The following is a 20,398-nucleotide window of genomic DNA, read 5'->3' as shown; positions in this document are numbered from 1 at the left end:
GCAGGGTTCTAGTGACTGAGAAACAGGAGTTTTTCACATTTCCTTGGGCAGTTACTATGCTTGCCTGTAAGACAAGATTTACTGAATGCCTGATAGCAGAATCTATCCATCCCTCTGACTTGTGTATCATTTTTAGGATCTCAGAAAAGCCAGGTATACTTCAGAAAAATACATTACAGTGTGGGGGGCTTGGAGCAAAGCACCAGGGCACTCCTGCAACTTCAGAACTGAAGCAGCACCCGGCATCCCGGCATTGCTGGGGAGTGATTCCAGGAGGTCCACAGTTAACTCTCGCTTTGGGATCAACGTGACATCGGCATTCCGCTGTTGAGAACAAAAATCATGGTTAGCTCTTTTCTCATGAGAAGATGGTAGTCTCTGGCAGGTCTCATGGACCTTTCAATGGCAACTTCCCTCGGTTCAGATATTTGCCTAAATGTAGCCCTCAGCCTTGAACACCCAATGGCTAACAGACGGGAGGGGCACAGGTGTGCATGCAAACCACAGCCCTGTGAGTGCTGGGTTGAGCAGGAAAGTCTCTGGGGCTGAGCTGACCTTTGTGAGGACAGGACTCCCCCCCCCCAAATTTTCAGTCCATGCAGGTTCAGCCTCAGTGGCTGAGAGGGCTCATGAATTTCCTATCTAATAAAAATGCAAATCCTTTGTTTAGATCTCCTCTGATCTAAGTGATTCCAGGAGTTAAGCCTGTTGAAATCATACAACATATGTTTCCAGTAATCTTAGAACACTTTGTTGTTGTTGTTGTTGTTGTTGTTGTTGTTGTTGTTGTTAATTTATTATTATTATTATTATTATTATTATTATTATTATTATTATTATTTGTATATTGCCCTATACACACAGGTCTCAGGGTGGTTCACAACATAAAATCACAATCTAAAACCACAAAATACATAATAAAAACAAAAACAACCCAATAATCACCGACACATTTTAAAAAGGGCACCTTTGTGATAGGTAATTTCCCTACAGGTCGTTCCTGTGGGATTTGGGGTTATATTTTATCCCTCTCTTTTAGGTACCAAGTCATAAGCAGTACCTGTATGGGACAGCTCTTGTACTTTTGGCTTCCTCTAAGGAAGCAAAATGCTAGGTATTGAAAAGATTCTGAATGCAGGTTCATAAGGCACATTTGCATTGTGTTTTTTTAAAAAAGAAAAGAAAAGGCACAGGAGATCTAAGACAGTGCAAACAGCTCAGGGCCTAGTCCCCCCTGGGCCACCTCTAAGAATACCCCTGCCCTTAACCCCTGTTTTTGGAATGCTGTTGTAAGTGGGCATTATTTTGTTACCCTTAGGGGAGCTAAGGCCATAGCTGCCAAGTTTTCCCTTTTCTCACGAGGAAGCCTATTCAGCATAAGGGGAAATCCCTTTAAAAAAGGGATAACTTGGCAGCTATGGCTAAGGCTTGTGGGTTTCATTAATGGTCTGCAATCTTTCCCTCCTGCAATTTGAGCTCTCGGACAGGGCTGGTTCCACTGTCCAAGTGACTTGTTTTAGATTCAACTGTAAAGGTTGTCGCTGATATCACTGAAATGAATTGAATTTTTCTATTGAATGCAACCCTTTACTTCTTTGTGGGGCAGAGGGAGAAACCCTCCATATTTTATAGCTATTACCCATATTTTATAGCTATTAAGGGACTTCGTAGTGCTTCTCTTAATGTTGATAAGTTGGCCTTAAAGTTTCTCAACAGCAGGGGCAAGTTCATCCAATTCCAAATATTGGCATGTTGAATAGGCAACATGTGCCTTCTTTCCATTAATGTACTATAAGGAAGGATAACCTAAGCAGCTCTTAAGGTACTTACGTGGAGCTTTCTTGTCATCGGCCAATGCACCAAGTCCTAAAATTAAAATGAGTGAAAGTATCCAGACCCCCTTCTGCTCCATCGTAGCTTCCAGCTCTTGGGAAGCAAGCTTTAACATCAAGGAAAGTACCTCACAGTCACTATGGGCCTTATTTTATACCGTAATTAATGTTTGTATTCAGCATTTAGATAACAAGTTTCCAGCCATGCTCCACCTCAAGTATCTCTCTTCATTTGATTAGAAAATGTATCTAAAGGGTTTTGCATACATGTGTGTGTGTGTTTTTGGAAACATATGAGGTGGTGCTACCTGGGTGGTAAGAATCAAACGAAAGTAGATAAATGATGTTGGTCAGGCACTGTTGATTACCTCAGAGGAGACATTAGTCAGCATTCCAAACATCTGAACAGCTTCACATGGCAACCATTTTAGAAAACTAAATAGACATGCATAAAAGGAAGTGTTGCTTTTTAGCCATAGTTTGTATTTCTGAATCAGATTTAGACCAGTACAAATAGCAATATTCAGCCCTAAATCAAAATTCATATGAAAATTTTGTGATCAAGGCAGTTCTTTGGGATTACTTATATTCACCCATGAATTTATCCAGGTTTTCAAATTATTTTTTAAGAAAATAATAAAGCCGCTAGAATAATGTTTAACATTATGAAAAAATCAGAATATGATTTTAAGTTTCAGAATTTCAACCCTCTTCAAACTTTTTCTTTCTTTACTCAAGTTCTATCTTTTGTTGATTTGTTTTAAGAGAATAGGGAAAAGTGCCAACTTGCTAAACATTTCTCTTCATTCGCTTCTTTGTTTGCTCCTGAATGTTCACACTGCTGTGTAGTTCCATTGCTCCTGAATTCCAGTTTAATTAGAGAATTTCTGAAATTGGTTCTAGAACTGGAACACAAACAGATTGCTGCAGCTATCTATTCCTTCAATCTGTTTACATTCTTACTGATGCACATTTGTGCTTTGGTTATGCGCTTCAAAAAAACCTGCAGTCTGGATGTGATTGTGCTCAGAACTGCATGATAATTCTTTTTATACCATTTGTGAGGTGTGTTTTTTTTTTACAGATGCCCAAATGCACACTGTCTCCTACACATTAAAAGTAGAAACAGAAAGAAGGAATGAAGGTTGTGGTAGTGGGGGATGAAGCAAAGAGAATAAAAGGCACAGCAGAAGCCCCAGGAACTTCCCTTCTCCCTTCTCTTAAGTCTGTCTGTCCTTTCTCCTTCCCATTCTTTCACTTCCTTCTCTCATACTGGCACAACCATTATGTGTGTATGTCTGCCATCTACAGCCATACCTTGGAAGCCGAACGGAATCCGTTCCAGAAGTCTATTCAACTTCCAAAATGTTTGGAACCCAAGGTGCGGCTTCCGATTGGCTGCAGGAAGCTCCTGCAGCCAATCGGAAGCCACGGAACCCACATTAGACATTCGGGTTCCAAAACAACATTCACAAACCAGAACACTCACATCTGGGTTTGCAGTGTTCAGGAGCCAAAACATTCAAGAACTAAGCTGTTCGAAAACCAAAGTAGAAGAAGAGTTTGGATTTGATATCCCGCTTTATCACTACCCTAAGGAGTCTCAAAGCAGCTAACATTCTCCTTTCCCTTCCTCCCCCACAACAGACCCCTGTGAGGTGGGTGGGGCTGAGAGATTTCAGAGAAGTGTGACTAGCCCAAGGTCACCCAGCAGCTGCATGTGGAGGAGTGGAGACGCGAACCCGGTTCCCCAGGTTACGAGTCTACCACTCTTAACCACTACACCACACTGGCTCTCATATCTTTCCATTTCCTTTCTCCCCCTCTGACCCTGCTATTGCCTCACTCTCTAACCAACCTCTGCTCCCATGTTCTGCATTTGATAGGAGTTGCCAGGCTCAATCCATCCAAAAAGCTGTATGCCCCCCCCCAAGTCAGACTGAAACCCCCATGTGACTTCTGGGACTGCAGCCCACAGACTGAGAAACACTGCAGTATAAAATATATTTCAATGGAAAAAATGAAGATCTTTGTCTTCGACCGGCAACAGGGCAGAAAGTATCTGTGATTTGTGACATAGCTCCGATACACTATCAGTGGAGGTCACTGCTGTAATCAATCGTTAACTATTCCTCTTATCTTTGAGTTGTCACTTTGTTTGCCTACACACCCCTTAGTATGTGAGGACTGCACACCGGAGGTCACTGGATTTTGTAACTGTATATGTAAATACAGGTCTGGTACCTCCAACAAACAGTTTAATCTAATATGGGCTTTGATACATTGTTTGAAACAGCAGCAACATAGAGTTGGTAACTCCTTACAAAAGTGATTATCTTTGTTACAACAGCTCCATTACATATTTTTTCCCCAACACTGTTTCAATTAGAAAACAAGAGGTTGGGAAGGATGTCCTCCTTAGAGCTGGTTTTCAGGCATAATGAGAAAGCTCAGTGTGTCATCTCTTTCCCTTTATGATTCCCTCTCCTTTCTTTTTTTTATGGGGGCATATGTAGAAGGTGCTCTGTCCCCTAACTTCCAGGCTCCCTTTCAATGTAGCAATGATATTTATGGCCAATAACTTGCTATCTGAGTGGCTTTGGACATTGGAGAAGAAGCGTTGTTAGCTAGATGTGCCTTTCAGCTGACAGCATGCAGCACTTCTTGAAACAGTTGAAGGGGAACTTCACAGGGAAAGTTGTGCAAGAATTAGCTTCATCTATCTACAGTCCATCCCAGTAGTGATGTATGGAAGTGAGAGCTGGACCATAAAGAAGGCTGATCGCCAAAGAATTGATGCTTTTGAATTATGGTGCTGGAGGAGACTCTTGAGAGTCCCATGGACTGCAAGAAGATCAAACCCATCCATTCTGGAGGAAATCAGCCCTGAGTGCTCACTGGAAGGACAGATCGTGAAGCTGAGGCTCCAATACTTTGGCCACCTCATGAGAAGAGAAGACTCCCTGGAAAAGACCCTAATGTTGGGAAAGATTGAGGGCACTAGGAGAAGGGGACAACAGGACGAGGACGAGATGGTTGGACAGTGTTCTCGAAGCTACGAACATGAGTTTGAGCAAACTGCGGGAGGCAGTGCAAGACAGGAGTGCCTGGCGTGCTATGGTCCATGGGGTCACGAAGAGTCGGACACGACTAAACGACTAAACAACAACAACATCTACAGCCCATAACATTTCCCCTGCACAACTTCTCCTTCAGATGTTATCGAGGATCACTGAGAGTTGGATGTAGAAGTGGATGTTGAGAGTTGGATGTAGAAGTGTCTTCACTGGTGGCACTTCAGTTACCTTCAGAAGGTTACCTTCAGAAGGAATAGTCCTCATGGACAACTCTCAAGTGAGCAGATTCCAGTGGCAGACAGGGTCTGAAAGATCAATGGGTGGAGTGACGGATGTAAATGTCTCTTACCTTTGTAGGCTACATTCCAACCAGCCAAATGTCAGAGGGTTCTGTTGCTATTTGATATCTAACGAGGATAAATTCAAGCTGCCATTCCAACCACCACCACACCCAGCACCAAACATGTGTTCGGAAGATGAGCGTGTAGGAATTTACATCCTCAGTCGCATGTGTACAGCTCACTGCTACAAGTGAGGTTGTGTGGATTGATATATTAATCAAATGCTAGTGCTAGGCAGAATGACCACTCCACACATCTATGGGGGGCGTTTTTTGCATGGATGCACGCAGCCCCTTGATCCTAGAGGGCGGCTCCCTGGAAGTTCAGGACTGGGACAATTCCATTGTTTCATCTATTTTTCAGCAGTTGTGGAAACAGGGCGTCTGGGGAAGTGATTGCACAACAAACTCCATATATGTCTATTTGATCCTCATTCCAAATGTATTAATTTAGTTGCATGAACTGGCTGATGTTGGGCTAATCTTAGTCTCTTGAGCCTCCCACTGATCTGTTAATTAATATTTCTAGTACCGTACATATGCTCACATTCTTCCTACTGGAGAAATTAGAACTAGTGTCAGACAACCCAACAAAGATGAACACTGGATATTTTGATACTTTTATTTTATGAGGAATATGAGGAATCCTTCTTGCTAATTAGACATATAGGAATGGAAAAGGTGAAACAAAAATGCAGTGCAAGGGCAATCCTGTGGTCCTTTATTCTGCAAAGTATCCTCTTCAGCCACCCCAAACTACTTCCAGTTCTTCATAGTGAAAAATTCCCTTGCCTTGCCAAAGGTTCAAAGCACCAGGGAACATTTTGGGCATACTGGTAATGTTCAAAACAGCATCCTTTTCTCAAGCATTCATCAGCAGAGATGCCAGGGTATCCACAACCCACTCTTTTGTTGGGTGCCATTCCACACATCTTGGGAGGTCCTTAAAATGAAAGAGAATTAGAAAGAAGTACTTTTGACTCAGGGGTTGTTGTTGTTTTTTAAGTTAATTGGGTTGTGAAGCTGCCCCATAATTCCTCTATGAATGTGAATCTATTTTTGTCTATATTATAGTACTCTCACACAAGCTTTACACTGCAGGGGAGACTTTACTTTATATTGTGGAAGGCTGAAGACTCCAAAAGGGAGGGAGGGAGGGAGGGAGGGAGGGAGGGAGGGAGGGAGGGAGGAAGGAAGGAAGGAAGGAAGGAAGGAAGGAAGGAAGGAGACTTCTATACATGGAGGAGAGAAGCTTTCCTGACTATTAAAGTAGATGCTGATTTGTTCTTCTGCCTATTTCCTCCCAGTATTTTTGGATTTGTCTGAGTTCTAGAATGCATCAGATCCTGATATGTTTTGAAGTAAAGGAAGAAGATACATTCAAATGAAAAATAAATGGGAAAGGCTTTTGATATAAAATACCCTGCAAACCAATGGGATATTTTTTTTACTTCAATTTACTTCTATAATCATAAGTTGTTGTTTTTACAAGATGTGCTATCGAGGGCCAGCACTAGGATTCTTTTTTTGGGGGGCAGCTTTGGCCGGGTGCCCTTCAGTTAGCTCCTCTTAGCATCACTCTGATGCTCTCCTGAGCTTACCAGGAGACCGATGACGGTGGATGTGGGTGGTTGGTAATAGGGCTGGGCCATGATGCTGAAAGCAGGGCAGCTCTACCTTTCTGGCTCCTCCTCAGGCCAGAATGGTTAAGACAAGTACTAGATGAGACCGTGACAGCTGCTGCCATCTTCATCATTCCCAGTGCCTCTGGGACTCACCCTGCTGTGTCTATGATGGGGTGGGGCCCAGAGGCATTAAGGAGAATGAAGATGGCACATGACCAGCACATCTCTTCACAGTGCTTGTCCAAAAAATTTTTTTTTACAAATAAAATAAAATAATTGAAGCTGACACTGGGGCTGGAGACATGCTGTCATATCCTATACACGCAGAACTGAAGTGGTGGGGAGAAAAATGTGCAACAAAAATAAATAAATATGAAAATGGCACAAGTCTGTAGTTGTAGTCCAGTGCCTTGGAAACAGTTCCAGTAGCAACCAGGCAATGCCTGTGCTAACACTGACTTGCCAAATACAATCAGAATATTCAAAATTTAGAGGGTAAAATCCGAATAATTCCATTACTTTTATTTCTGGAAAATATGGATTTTGCAATAAAAATGTGATATCTCAACAATAAGTAAATGCAATATTATAGTCCTTCCAATATTTTGGTGTTCTCATTCCTGATTTCAGGACAGAATCTCTATGGACATGGATCAAGATGCTATCTCTACACTGCTCTCTCTGTAGGCATACTTCATCCCTCTCTATTTCAGACACATCTGTTGTCACAAGCAAGTTGCTGCTCTGTTACCTGTTATGGATGCTGGGTAAAAACACCACCGAGTACTAACGACATATGAATTGAAACAGCATCCTCTTCCCTGGCATTCCTCAGCAGTGATGCCTGGGTATCCACATTCTTCCCTTGCGCTCATGTCCATTACACAATGCTGGGAAACTGTTCAGAAGAATGAATCATGTTACTGCCAGCCTTCTGTTACTTCTATAGATGTGCCTTTCATGTATTTATCTGTTTGGTTATTTTAACCATAGAATACACGAACCATTAAAAGACTTGTTATGGACCATGACTTAGGCAGAAACAATTAACAACTGGTCAAAGGGTTGTGCCCAAACCTATTTTCTCACTGTCATGTGGATAGGAGTCCTCTTCTACACTGGACTAGAATTTGGAGGAGGCAGAAATCACTTCTATCCACCAATGTTCTGAACAGAGATCATAGAATTGTAGAATTGGAAGAGACCACAAAGGTGACCTAGTCCAATCCCTTGCAATGCTGGAATCTTTTGCCCAACGTGGGGCTTCAACTCACGACCATGAGATTAAGAGTCTCATGCTCTACTGACTGAGCTATCCTCAGGCAGTGAGGCTTAGTGTTGCCTGCTTTGGTGCTCTCTTGGGGAAGAAACAGGCTGTGGAACAGGAACTCTCCTTTTCCATTAACCAGTCCTCAATAGGTGCATGCCCTGGTTATCTCTCACTTGGATAGCTTGTGGCTACCTTTGAAGGTGACTTGGAAACTAAAACTAATCCAGAATGTGACAGCTAGACTGGTGACTGCAAGTGGCCACCAGGACCATATAACACTGGTCCTAAAGGATCTTCACTGGCTTCCAGTACGTTTCCAAGCACAATTCAAAGTGTTGGTACAGATCTTTAAAACCCAAAATGGCCTCGGCCCAGTATACCAGAAGGCGCCTCTCCATCCCCATTGTTCAGCCCGGACACTGAGGTCCTCCATCAAGGGTCTTCTGCTGGTTCCCTCACTGTGAGAAGTGAAATTACAGGGAACCAGCCAGAAGGCCTTTTTAGTAGGCCTTGACATCTAGTAGGCCTTGACATCTGACATTTAGTAGGCCTTGACATTTAGTAGGCCTTGTAGAACGCCCTCCCTTCAGATGTCAAGGAAATAAAGAACTACACAACTTTTAGAAGACACCTGAAGACAGCCCTGTATCAGGAAGTTTTTTTATGTTTGATATTTTACTATGCTCTGAAGGCCACCCAGAGTGGCTGGGGAAACTCAGCCAGATGGGTGGGGTATATATAATATATTTGTAACTTGTAACAAAGCTATTGATTCTTTACGTGACATCAGGTTATGTAAGAACTTAAAGGAACATGATTGTGAATGGGCTTATATTTCCCCTCTTGAATTCGGAGAACATTAACACGAAGTCATTACCCTCATTCACCGGGGGATAGAAGCACATTGATGTATCAGAAGCCTTTCGGTCAAAACAGCATCCAATCCTTTTGCACCTCTTGCGCGTGATCCCTTGATAGCCACAGTCCACTCTTGCTTGCTGTTCAATCATTCTCTTTGCATACCGGAGGGAAGCTATTGGAAACCATATGCCATGTTTTAGGCAGCTTGTAATGTTACTTTCAGCCTAGGTTGAGAAATAACTCTGTGTTGGCTTAAATGAAGCTCATCAAAACCAAGGACCCAAATCAAGGTCCTGGAGCTTAGACCCCACCCCCTGGCACAGAACCCAAACAGCTGAAGGACTGCCTTTTCCCACTGCAGCCTGCCCCATGTGTTAAGATGCAAAGCCCTGCTCCAGGTGCATTATTTATTTGAAGTGTGCTGTAAAACGGCACAGGAGACCAGTTGCTCCGTGGTGGCAAACAGGCTCTGAAATGCCTCCCCCAGGAAGCATGCTGGGCACATCTTTAGTTATTTAGCTATTCCATTTCTTGCCTGCCCTTCATTAAATTCATGAATCCAGGGTGAGCAACTGGAGAAATCGTTTGCAAAATTTGGATGCTGTGTTTTGGTTCTCATATCATTTCAGAAAGTGTGGATTAGGTCATATGAAACAAATCTAATGTATACCCTGTCCCTAGCTACTTCCCATTCCTCCCCCAAACCTTTCGTGTATCATTTACCTCTTTCTCCAGAAGGTTTGAAGCACCATGGGACATCAGGCACAGTTGCATCAAAGCAGCAGCCCTTTTCTGTGCATTGCTCTGCAGTGATGCCTGCAGAAGTGGAATCACACCTCTTTCTAGCCTGGACATCCATCAGGCATTGGCATGCATCTGTTTGGAAGGAATTGCTACATTTGGACCAACCATATTTACCACCCCATTGTAAAGTAACCAAATGTGGGGTGGGCAGTTGGTGTGTCACGTTGTGAGCTGGCTTTATAGAAAATAAATCACGTGGTCCCTTAATACTTTGCATTTCCTCATGGATTCAAAATATCTCAACCAATTCACAAGGCTGTAACTAGTTGAGCTTTAATGTGAGAGTTTGGGATAAGCAAATGCAGCCTATAAGTAATAGGAGCTTAACATTACAACAAGCAAGAAGTCTGCCAAACAACCAACCAGCTGCTACACATCCATCAGATTCCTGCTTCACAGGGGCTGGTACAGTCTCCTTGTCTTTGAGTGCCAACATTATCATTTTATACAAACCAATGTTTGGTCAGCAAGTGTGGGTTGTCTTCTGTTCTCTTTGTCAATAGTGGTGGCGACAGTGGTTGAGTGGACGTCTATAGGACATGACACAGCCATGTCCTGTAGACACCCACTCAACCACTGTCACCATCATTATTGACAAAGAGAACAGAAGACAACCCACACTTGCTGACCAAACATTGGTTTGTATAAAATATGGGTTTATGAAGCTGTAGTAAGAATGCCTGAAGCAATTTATGGACTACAACAGTGGCACTCAATGTTATCCTCAGTTGACCTCATATAGAGAGAAAGAAAATAATAATTTCTTCTATGGGAATTATTTTTAGTGACGATTTATAGATGACTGCATTTGCCTGTTGTTTCTGAATATATTTGCTGTTTGTCATTAACTCGGCTTCTGTTGTTTATTAAGAAACAAATATTATATGCAATATATACTTACATGGTGGATGTTTTCTATTTTGGGAACAGGCAGATCCTAAGCACAGGGCAGCAACCAATAATAACCATTGCTTGCATTCCATTGCTATATCCAGCTTGTTCACTTTAATACTTTCCAAAAAAACTGATCTGAAATTACATATATAATACAAATACTTAAGCATGTTCATTTCTTCCCAAAATTTATCGGTTAAAAAATGCTATACAATGGCAGATTTATGGTCCACAGGGTCCTGTGCTCAGTCCTTTTGAGAGGATCCTGTTTGTTCACCCAAATAAACAAGACTATGTCCAAAGTTATGATGGAGCTAAATGCATAATAATTGTCAATTAATCTGCCATAACCTACATTTTGTAATGCAGACCTTTCGATCGCTAAAATGGTTGAACTCATTCAATGCTCTTGAATTATAGTCGAACGTTAGTAATTGACTCTTTTAAGGATGTTGAACAATCTTTCACCAGTCACACTTGATATGAGTAAGGTTTAAAAAGATTGTCTCTACATTTGGGAATGTGGTACTCAAACCAACAACAGGCTTGTAAAGTGCAGTGGGAGACTTTGATGACATGAAGTCCTCACTGTGACAAAATGCAGGAAGAATTGCAATTTAATTTATCTTTTATTTTATTAACAAAACAAAACAAAACAGGATCAGTTTCCTGAGAAGGAAAATGTGTGTGCCAATATTCTACCCAATCAAAGCATGACCCAGCCTACAGAGCTTAAACAGAGCAGGGGCAGATGTGATTTAGAATTATGAGCCTCAGAAATAAATGGTATGAGCATACACAGAGTGCACCTGTCTAGCCAATGAGGAATCTCTGCTTGCATTTAATGTGATGATTCCACAACACTAACAACAGCCTGGGAAAAAAACTCTTTGTATTCAGTGCTAATCCTACTCTGAGTAGACCTGTTGAAATTAGTGAGTATGACTAACTTAGGTCCATTGATTTTAATGGGTTTACTTGGAGAAGAACTAGAATTTTATTACATCCCTTCATTACCAGTCAGCCACATGATACACGGAATCAATGCTTCTCCTTTACCAAAATGGCAAGAAAAACAAGAAGCAAGTAACCCCAGTACCAGAAGATAGTAAGGACTGGGCAGGATTCTATCAATGAGTCACAGCAATGGAAGCCTGCATAGTGCCTTAAGGCTTTCCTCCTCTCTCCTCTCCATGTGCATCGTCCACACATCACGAATTGGAGGGTCAGGAGAAACCTTGCAACAGCACGCAGGAGAAGGCAAATGTTTGTGTTGTTGGACTGATCTACTCAGTGCTACATTGAATTCCTCCCACTGTGACGTAAAGGGAATCAAGTCCGTGCTCTGTGTCTTCCACTTCACCAGAGCTTAGAGCAATTCCAGTTCAGGTTTTACAAAAAGATTACAAGCCACACAGCATCCATTGCTGGCCAGGCCTCATACTATGGTGCACTTAGTCTAAATGCTAATGTTAATCCTTTTTTCTTTTCTTTTTCGTTACACCAGGACCAGGGCCAGATTTAGGTTTGATGAGGCCTTAAGCTCCTGAAGGTAATGGAGCCCTTTATATGTCCAGTTGTCCTTTGTCAACAACAAATTGCCGCTGTTTTTTTGTGGCGAATATATTCTATATAGTCATTGATGGACCTAATAGGTACCTCAAGCCATTTGCACATAACAAAATATGTATTTTATCAAAGTAATTGATATAGAAATGAGCAAACCAGTGATATTTTAGGGAGCAGGCTACCAGGGAGGGCCCATTACTTACATCATAGGAGCCTACACAACACAAACCACTGTTGCTGTATGTAGGTTTTATTTTATTTGTTTTTTATCTTATATTTTGGAAATGTACATCCAGGGTTTTTTTCTTTAAATTTTTTTGGGTAGGGCCCAAGAGAGTAGGACCCTAAGCTACAGCTTGTTTAGCTTATACGTAAATCTGGCACTGACTAGGACAACAATCTTCGAAAATATCTAAAATATTTTATGGGATAAGTTCCCCATGCTTTAAGTAAACTATATAAAATTATAAGACTGCTGAGTTATATAGTTGCAGTCAATAATTGTTTAACACTTGGCACAAATGTTTCTGCCAGAAATTAGAACAGTATTGACTACAACAATAAACATAGCCAACAGGGTAAAAGAAAAATGTCCTGATCCAGAGTACTCTGAGTAATCCTTGCCTATGACATCCTTTTGAATCATAGAAGCACATGTGGAAACTGAAAAGAAAAAAAAAGTTGCTGTGTAAAGTGCTCCAAAAAGCCAGTCATGGCCTTTTCCATTCCCTCCCCCCATCTTCTATATCCCTGCCAACAGACACTTAGCATTCTGTGGCCACTGAACATGTTGAGTCCACATCGATCCAAAACTTTTTGTACTTTCTTGCTTTTTTTGTACTTCTGCTGATGCCTCCCCCTTGTGTGTGGAATAATGTCATATTGTGTCTACCTAAGGATCACCACTTGGAGAATGAGTTTGCTGTAGGGTTGCCATCTCTTTGGTGAATATATGTGTACAGATATACATGCCTCACAGCTAAGTGCACAGATCTGTGGAACGGGACTATAAACAATGATAATACTCCAGATCTTGCTCTTGAGAGTCAATGTCTGTTAAAAAAAATATATTAACCTAAATATATTATTTCCAAAATAGTATAAAAAGTTGTTTGAGGCATACATTTTAAGCATCATTTGAAACTATATGGCAATGATTTACATATAGTAATGAACAGAGTAAGTAAAAGAAATACGTAGAAATTTTTGGCTTACTTGAAATAGTGAGAAGCTAGACATAAGTGGCTTGATTCTGGTGCTGCTAGACCTAGATGTTAGATAACAGAAAATTTTCTGTCTTCTTCAGTCCCAAGGATTATTCTTTGAGTAATGGCTTTTAGTTTGCAGATCAGCGTCTAATAACCGTGATGTCACACCATGTCTGAACTGAGCATTTTTTTAAAAGCTTCATTTTTTAAAAGGACAAAAGACAAAGGGCTTTTTTATATGTGATAGTTCAGGCTTTGGGCAGAAGGCCAAGCTTCTCAAATATTTATCTGCTGTTCAGCTAGTTTACTGTCCTACAACCACATCCTATGAGGAATCCAATCCACAGGAACAACCAGTACCCAGATATGTCATGACCTCTAGGGCTGTACTGGCATCCAGAGTCCACCCAGGAGGGAAGGGCTCTGTTTGGGAGGCAATAAACAGTCACCATCACAAGATGCAATGCTGAAGGGCAGCTCAAAGTTGTTGCCAGGCAGATAATCATTTGGGCAGAGAACATAAGGCAAGGCACATATCAAATTCACTGCTTTCCAGAAGATACTTCATGCAGTGTTACAGGCAACTTAATTGTTTTCAGTGCCAGGTTTATGTATAGGCTAAGTAGGCTGAAGCCTAGGGCCTCTAAATCTAGGGGCCTCCCCAGCCTGTCCGCTCCCCATTGCCGCAGTCGCCCCTCTCCCAAACTCGTAAACCCAAGACTTCATGCAAGGGCAGGGCAGCTCAGGCCCTTCGGGGTTTTTAAACTTCATTTTCCTAAAAAAATAATGCTTATTCCACAAAAGGTTTACAAAGTTCAGTTATTGCAGTTTTAAAAAATCACCATGGTTTTTGTTATTGCAGTTTAAAAAAATCACCATGGTTTTTAACGATAACATCTTATGTTCTTTAGAGGAGAAATTGTGAATTGCAGAATTTTAAATACCAGTCACCATCCTTGGCTTCACTCAATTTTGTTCATAACACTTCCATTTTCTTCTAGTTGTGAGGGTGGGGTGGAGTGGGGAGGGGAGGGGTCTCACAAGTGGAGTAGCCTAGGGCCTCTCTTCATCTAAATCTGGGCCTGATTGTTTTTGTTGGGAACCTTTGAAAATGGAACTTCAGCTATCATCCATTGCTGCAAGATCGACTTGTCCTGCTGGTTCTGCATGGTCTATTATGGTATGGCAGCACAAGCCACTCTACACTTCCATCTCAAGATTAGGATGCGTTTTTCTGTAGGTGATGATTTTGTATGGAGATACCAGACCAGATGCAACAAACAACCTTTGAGCTAATGCTGCCTTACACTAGTATAGCCTACAAACCAAAGATGAGAAATCTGTGGTCCTTCATATATTGATGGTCTACAACTCACATAATCCCTGATTGTTAACTATGCTGGCTAGAGCTCATGGGAATTAGAATCCAGCAACATTGGGAAAACCACAAATTGCCCACCTGTGCTATAAATGGTGTCTGAGCTCAATAAAATGTGCAAAGATGGGGATAAATGCATGAAAGAGATACAGTTCATCCCTTATATAGCCAAGACCCCCCTGGAATAAACCTCACTCTCCAGCCATTGTCACATGGAGTGATCATAAACTCATGGAAAACGTAAAAGTAAGTGGTGTGCATTTTTTCCTCTCTGGCCCACTGCCCCATTTTGACTGCAGTTCTTTTTGAAAGATGAGGCAATCGCCATCTCGTGTCCTTAGCAACATCGCTTCACACACCCCTCCCCTCTCATCTCTGGAATAGCCTTCACAGTTAAAGAGTAATTTACCATTTTGTTTTCTTTTTCTGAGAAAGCTCTGGTATTTTCTCTGTTTCCCCATGTGGTATATTATGATGGCATTCTGCCCTTCAGACTCGACCCCAAAGTTGTTCATGCTGTGCGCCTGATTATTTTGGTAAACACTGAGTGGCCAGTTTTCTGAGCCAGTGCTATCAAACAGACAGGAGCCTATCCTCTGGCAGAACAGAGCAAGGACCACAGTGGGAAATGATTTCCCTACCCTAGAAAAACAGCTCTTCTAGCACATTTGATCTACCGGTAAATTATCCACAATTGTGCATTGGAAAGGCTTGTTTCTTCAATACAGAGAAGTACTTGGCAGGCATGTATAGAGATGAGGGGCGGGTGCATCTTACTAAATGTCTGAATTTGAAAGAAAGAGAAGGAAAGCAGAAATTAAGGACGCAGCACACTTTTGCTTTGATTTATTGCTTCGGGAAGGAGCAAAGGGGTGAACAGTAGGGGGGGGAGAATCAGAAGAAGTAATCTATAGCATGGTTTAAGTGGTTCAATTAGTCTCAGAATTCCGCAGGATTTCAGTTGCCAACGTTGTCAAGAAACAGGTTCATGATGATGAAGTGCCTTGTGCACAGCTTCTTCGTGTAGAGAAGTGGTTCCTGCTATCACTGAATCCTTTCCTTATAATACGCACTCTGGATGGAGAAAGTGAAAGAATAACATCAGACACACAATCCGTTTCATCAGAGCATTTCTCGCCTAAAGTTTTTTTAAAAAAATTCTCATTTAAACATATTGATGCACGTTCCAAATATTTCCCAAATGATCAACATAAAATAAATATAATTTGTAGTGATGAGAACAGGTCACTTAGCTGCAACTCAAAAGAGCAGTCCACTCATCTTTTTTAACCTCTAATACAAAATCTGCATTGTGATGTGTGATGCCATTGCAGTGTCCACTTCCCAGTCTCCTGCTTTCAAGTGCAGGGGGAATTTTGCAACATGACTGATGTCATGTTACTCATTTTATTTAGATATTACTCAGATACCTTTATCGGGGACGGAATGGCCAGCTTCAAAGGAAGATAGAGCTCCCACACCTTGAGCGGCTGTCATACCAACTTCATCTCCTGAAATTCCTTCTTCTACTCTACTTTGAAAGGTTCAGGGGCCTCTGCATCTGACTAGCCTAGCCCTGTGCCCTGTCCATCTCTGCCCCAATTACACAAATCCCCAACTACCTGTTTTCTCCATCCTTCCCTTTCAACCTGATCTAGTGCAGCCTTTTCCCAGAGCAGTGTTAGCCAGATGTTTTGAACCACAATCCTCAGCAGCCCCAGTCAGCATTGCTGTGCTGGCTGGGATGTTGATGGGAGTTGTAGTTCAATGTATCCAGTGCCTGGAGGCAGTTGGAGGATGGATGGCAGCTAACAGATTGAGATTGACTCCTGACAAGACAGAAGTACTGTTTGTGGGGGACAGGAGACGGGCAGGTGTGGAGGACTCCCTGGTCCTGAATGGGGTAACTGTGCCCCTGAAGGACCAGGTGCGCAGCCTGGGAGTCATTTTGGACTCACAGCTGTCCATGGAGGCGCAGGTCAATTCTGTGTCCAGGGCAGCTGTTTATCAGCTCCATCTGGTACGCAGGCTGAGTCCCTACCTGCCCATGGACTGTCTCGCCAGAGTGGTGCATGCTCTAGTTATATCTCGCTTGGACTGCTGCAATGCGCTCTACGTGGGGGTACCTTTGAAGGTGACCCAGAAACTACAACTAATCCAGAATGCGGCAGCTAGACAGGTGACTGGGAGCGGCCGCCGAGACCACATAACACCGGTCTTGAAAGATCTACATTGGCTCCCAGTACGTTTCCGAGCACAGTTCAAAGTGTTGGTGCTGACCTTTAAAGCCCTAAATGGCCTTGGTCCAGTATACCTGAAGGAGCATCTCCACCCCCATTGTTCTGCCCGGACACTGAGGTCCAGCACTGAGGGCCTTCTGGCGGTTCCCTCGTTGTGAAAAGCCAGGTTTCAGGGAACCAGGCAGAGGGCCTTTTCGGTGGTAGTGACCGCCCTGTGGAACGCCCTCCCATCAGATGTCAAAGAGAAAAACAGCGACCAGATATTTAGAAGACATCTGAAGGCAGCCCTGTTTAGGGAGGCTTTTAATGTTTAATAGATTATTTTATTTCATTTTTCTGTTGGAAGCCGCCCAGAGTGGCTGGGGAAACCCAGCCAGATGGGCAGGGTATAAATAAATTATTATTATTATTATTATTATTATTATTATTATTATTATTATTATCTGAAGGGCACCTGTTTGGGAAAGGGCTGATTTAGCACATGTGTGTGAGAGAGTGGCTGGAGAGATGGGGAATGTGATTTTTGCATCTCTGAGACTGCAGCAGTTTACAGAGCTGAGCTCTTCAGATACAGCTCTCTTCCCCAGGTTGTGACTTGGCAACCCTAGATTCTATGCATCTGTTATAGGATCAAGCCCTCAGGTGCGATTTCTGCTTTATAAGAGAACCACCATACAAATTAGAAAATAGCAAATTAGAAAAATTAGAAAAGTATTTGGCATCCCAAGGCCACTGCACAACACCAATGCTTGTAATTTCAGAAGCAGACTAGCACAACTTTAAACTGATTTTGGGATTCAGTCCTGCCTTGTGCCAAGGTTACGTTAATGAAAACTTTTAGAATAATTTAAGCTCTTATAACAAGACATTCATATTGTACTTTTATGGGCCAAAAATCACACAGATGAAATGTATTTGACACTGGAATCCAAAAACGAATTAGAGTTGTGGATACCAACCTTCTATTGAGATGGGTTTGAAGCACCAGGGGGCATCAACCACGTTTGAATCAAAGCAACATTGCCTTGCACTGCATTCCATTTCGCCAATGCCCGGGTAGCCACAATTTTCTCTTGATCTTGCTGGAACATTGCATTGTCCTGGAGCTATTTAAAGCAAAGTTTGATATCAACAAGTTGTTTTCTGTGAGGGAGATGATCACGAATGCTCTTTATATAGGCACCAAGCACCCTCATAAATTCATGTACTCCTTCGCTTTTTAAATAAAACAATTACATCTATTTGATCTTCTTTTAATCATCACACTAATTACAATTCTAGTCACAATAGCACTGATAGTTTTAGTGCAAAAGTAACCCTGGTATTTTCATCAGTCATTGCTTTAATGTCAGTCAACGTTTATTATGGCAAACAGCCAGCATATTAAACCAGAAGAAGGGAGACTTCCCTGTTTGCCACACACACAGCCCCCACTTCAGAATGAAAGCACAACTTCTTAAAGAAGCACCTAGCCTATCATTGCTCTAGAAAAGAAGAAGAAGAATACAATGGCCTGTCATGGCAGCAACATAAGTTTAATGATCAGAAGCTTGTTGCTAGATTATTATGAGCGCAATAATAAGATCAAAATCAGTTTGGAAACCTGATATATAGATAAACCAAAATTTTTATTTTCAGACACATATTCAGCTTACCACGTGGTTTTATTTGAGATATTACATATCCAACATTGGACATGGGTGTATTTGTTTATATACCTGGGAAAAAATGCCATAATGTGCCATATAACAAAAGATTCAGTAGCTGCCACAAATTCCCAGCTTTCATTCTTTTTAATTCTATTTTTAATGAGCTAATTTGGTTAGTGTGGGCTGTATATTTGTTAAAGGAGCTTTAGAATATATGGACATTTAGAAGCCAGAAGATACTGGTCTATTCTGGTTAGAAGACACAGCATCCATCCACTGCCACATGGAATGTCTTGGCACCAATTCCAGTTCTTTCACATGTCCCTGATTTCCGCCTGTCTGAGCAAACCTACCAACATCCTAAATGCCCTCTATGACAAATCTCCCCCCCCCCTTGCCCCTTTAGAAATAACCGGAGAGTAAATGTGGGTGAGCTATTTTTATATTCCTATAATAAAATAAAACCAACTTCATAATATTCTCACATTATTAAACACTCCTACTTCAGGTTTGGGGCTTAGAACATAAACATGAATGAAGTCTTATTTATTAGAATCGCACAGAAATGCATTACTAGATAGCTCTCCAGTACTGCCCCCATGAAGACAGCCAGATCTAGCAAAATATAAGAGAAAGTTCACCCGCCTTTGATAACTGATATTTTGGGTGCAGTGCTACAAGCAGAACTGCAGAGGCTTGCACCGTTAGTGCAGCTTCGTTGTATGCTACTTGATTTTTCATATAATATAAAGGTAAAAGAAATACTGAAAATGCGTGCACTTACGCAGCAAGGCATTGCTGAGCCCTACAATGGTCAAAATGGCCAGAACCCAGATCATTTTGTTTTCCATTGCAGCGTCTGTGACCGGCCTCAAGGAAAGGAAGGTGGAGAATCTGTAAATGAGAACCACACCAGAGAGAGTTTTGTTTTATATATTGGCTGTGTTTGTTGGCTTGGTTTCATAGAGTATTTGCCTAAGGTGGAAATACTTTTTGGAATCTTGTTCCTGATATCTCTTTTTGATTAAAATTAGACCATTCTAAAAAAGCAGCATTCACTGTGACTGGTTTTCCCTGATAGCAGTTCTAAAAGAAAAGAAAACTGGTTCAGATATTAAACTTTGCTAAAGGCTGTTTACACATAGGCAGGTTCCACCCAAGGCTCCAGGATTTACTCTTTAAATCCAGTGTGGCATGGGAGTGAGCTTTGGGATCAAACATACACCCTGTGTAGACCTTTCATTGATGAGCCAGTGTAGGTAGAACACATGCAGTTGAAAAGAGATCCCCAGTATTATATAAACCCATGTGTGCCATATGGATTGCTTTTGCCATTTTGAATTTCCCCTAACTCTGCGAACATTAGTGGTATGAAAAGAGGTTGCTAGAGTGGGTCAAGCAGGTCAGACAAGTGTCACCTGGCAGATTCAGAATCCTGGTTGGCAGGATTAAGATATATGGCCCTGAATGGCAGGTCTTTGCATAGCTAAGGAAATAGCCAGACTCTATCTGGAAGCAGTGTGCGTCTTTTTTCCTCCCACCTTTTCCCTACTTGTGGGGATGGTGACTGAGTACGTTGCTCTCCATAAGAAATGTGATAGTTCTGGTGGCTGCCCTAGAAATTTGATGCACAGCAGTGAATTTGGGGCAT

At 41.9% G+C, this 20,398-nt stretch overlaps 2 protein-coding genes across 2 annotated transcripts in view; both read right to left on the bottom strand.

The window, feature by feature from the left end:
* Positions 1-13,657, bottom strand: part of LOC118085727 (uncharacterized) — a 28,107-nt gene extending 14,450 nt beyond the window's left edge. Inside the window, exons 1-8 of the mRNA XM_060273665.1 lie at positions 13,488-13,657; positions 10,711-10,838; positions 9,729-9,881; positions 9,022-9,177; positions 7,626-7,772; positions 6,042-6,192; positions 2,201-2,267; positions 178-324 (exon numbers count right to left, since the gene is read on the bottom strand). Coding sequence (XP_060129648.1) covers positions 178-324; positions 2,201-2,267; positions 6,042-6,192; positions 7,626-7,772; positions 9,022-9,177; positions 9,729-9,881; positions 10,711-10,792 — 903 coding nt within the window. The 5' untranslated portion in view covers positions 10,793-10,838; positions 13,488-13,657. The remainder of the gene's footprint in view (positions 1-177; positions 325-2,200; positions 2,268-6,041; positions 6,193-7,625; positions 7,773-9,021; positions 9,178-9,728; positions 9,882-10,710; positions 10,839-13,487) is intronic.
* Positions 13,658-15,660: 2,003 nt separating this feature from the next.
* On the bottom strand, positions 15,661-19,661 carry LOC118085551 (trefoil factor 3-like). The gene is made up of 3 exons (XM_035116332.2): positions 19,532-19,661; positions 18,058-18,204; positions 15,661-15,932 (listed from the first exon to the last, which is right to left on the bottom strand). Exons 1-3 carry the CDS (start codon positions 19,596-19,598, stop codon positions 15,919-15,921), a joined length of 228 nt encoding a protein of 75 aa, XP_034972223.1. The 5' UTR covers positions 19,599-19,661; the 3' UTR covers positions 15,661-15,918.
* Between the last annotated feature and the right edge of the window lie 737 nt (positions 19,662-20,398).

The sequence above is a fragment of the Zootoca vivipara genome, chromosome 4, assembly GCF_963506605.1.
Source record: "Zootoca vivipara chromosome 4, rZooViv1.1, whole genome shotgun sequence".
In the NCBI taxonomy this organism is placed as follows: Eukaryota; Metazoa; Chordata; class Lepidosauria; order Squamata; family Lacertidae; genus Zootoca; species Zootoca vivipara.
The sequence above is the reverse complement of the archived record's forward strand: the minus strand, read 5'-3'. Positions and strand labels throughout refer to the sequence as shown.

Coding starts and splice junctions, on each gene's coding strand:
- LOC118085551 (XM_035116332.2), bottom strand. CDS start 19,598: ATGGAAAACAAAATGATCTGGGTTCTGGCCATTTTGACCATTGTAGGG. Junction 18,205..19,531: donor GCTCAGCAATGCCTTGCTGC/GTAAGTGCACGC, acceptor TGCTTTAAATAG/CTCCAGGACAATGCAATGTT.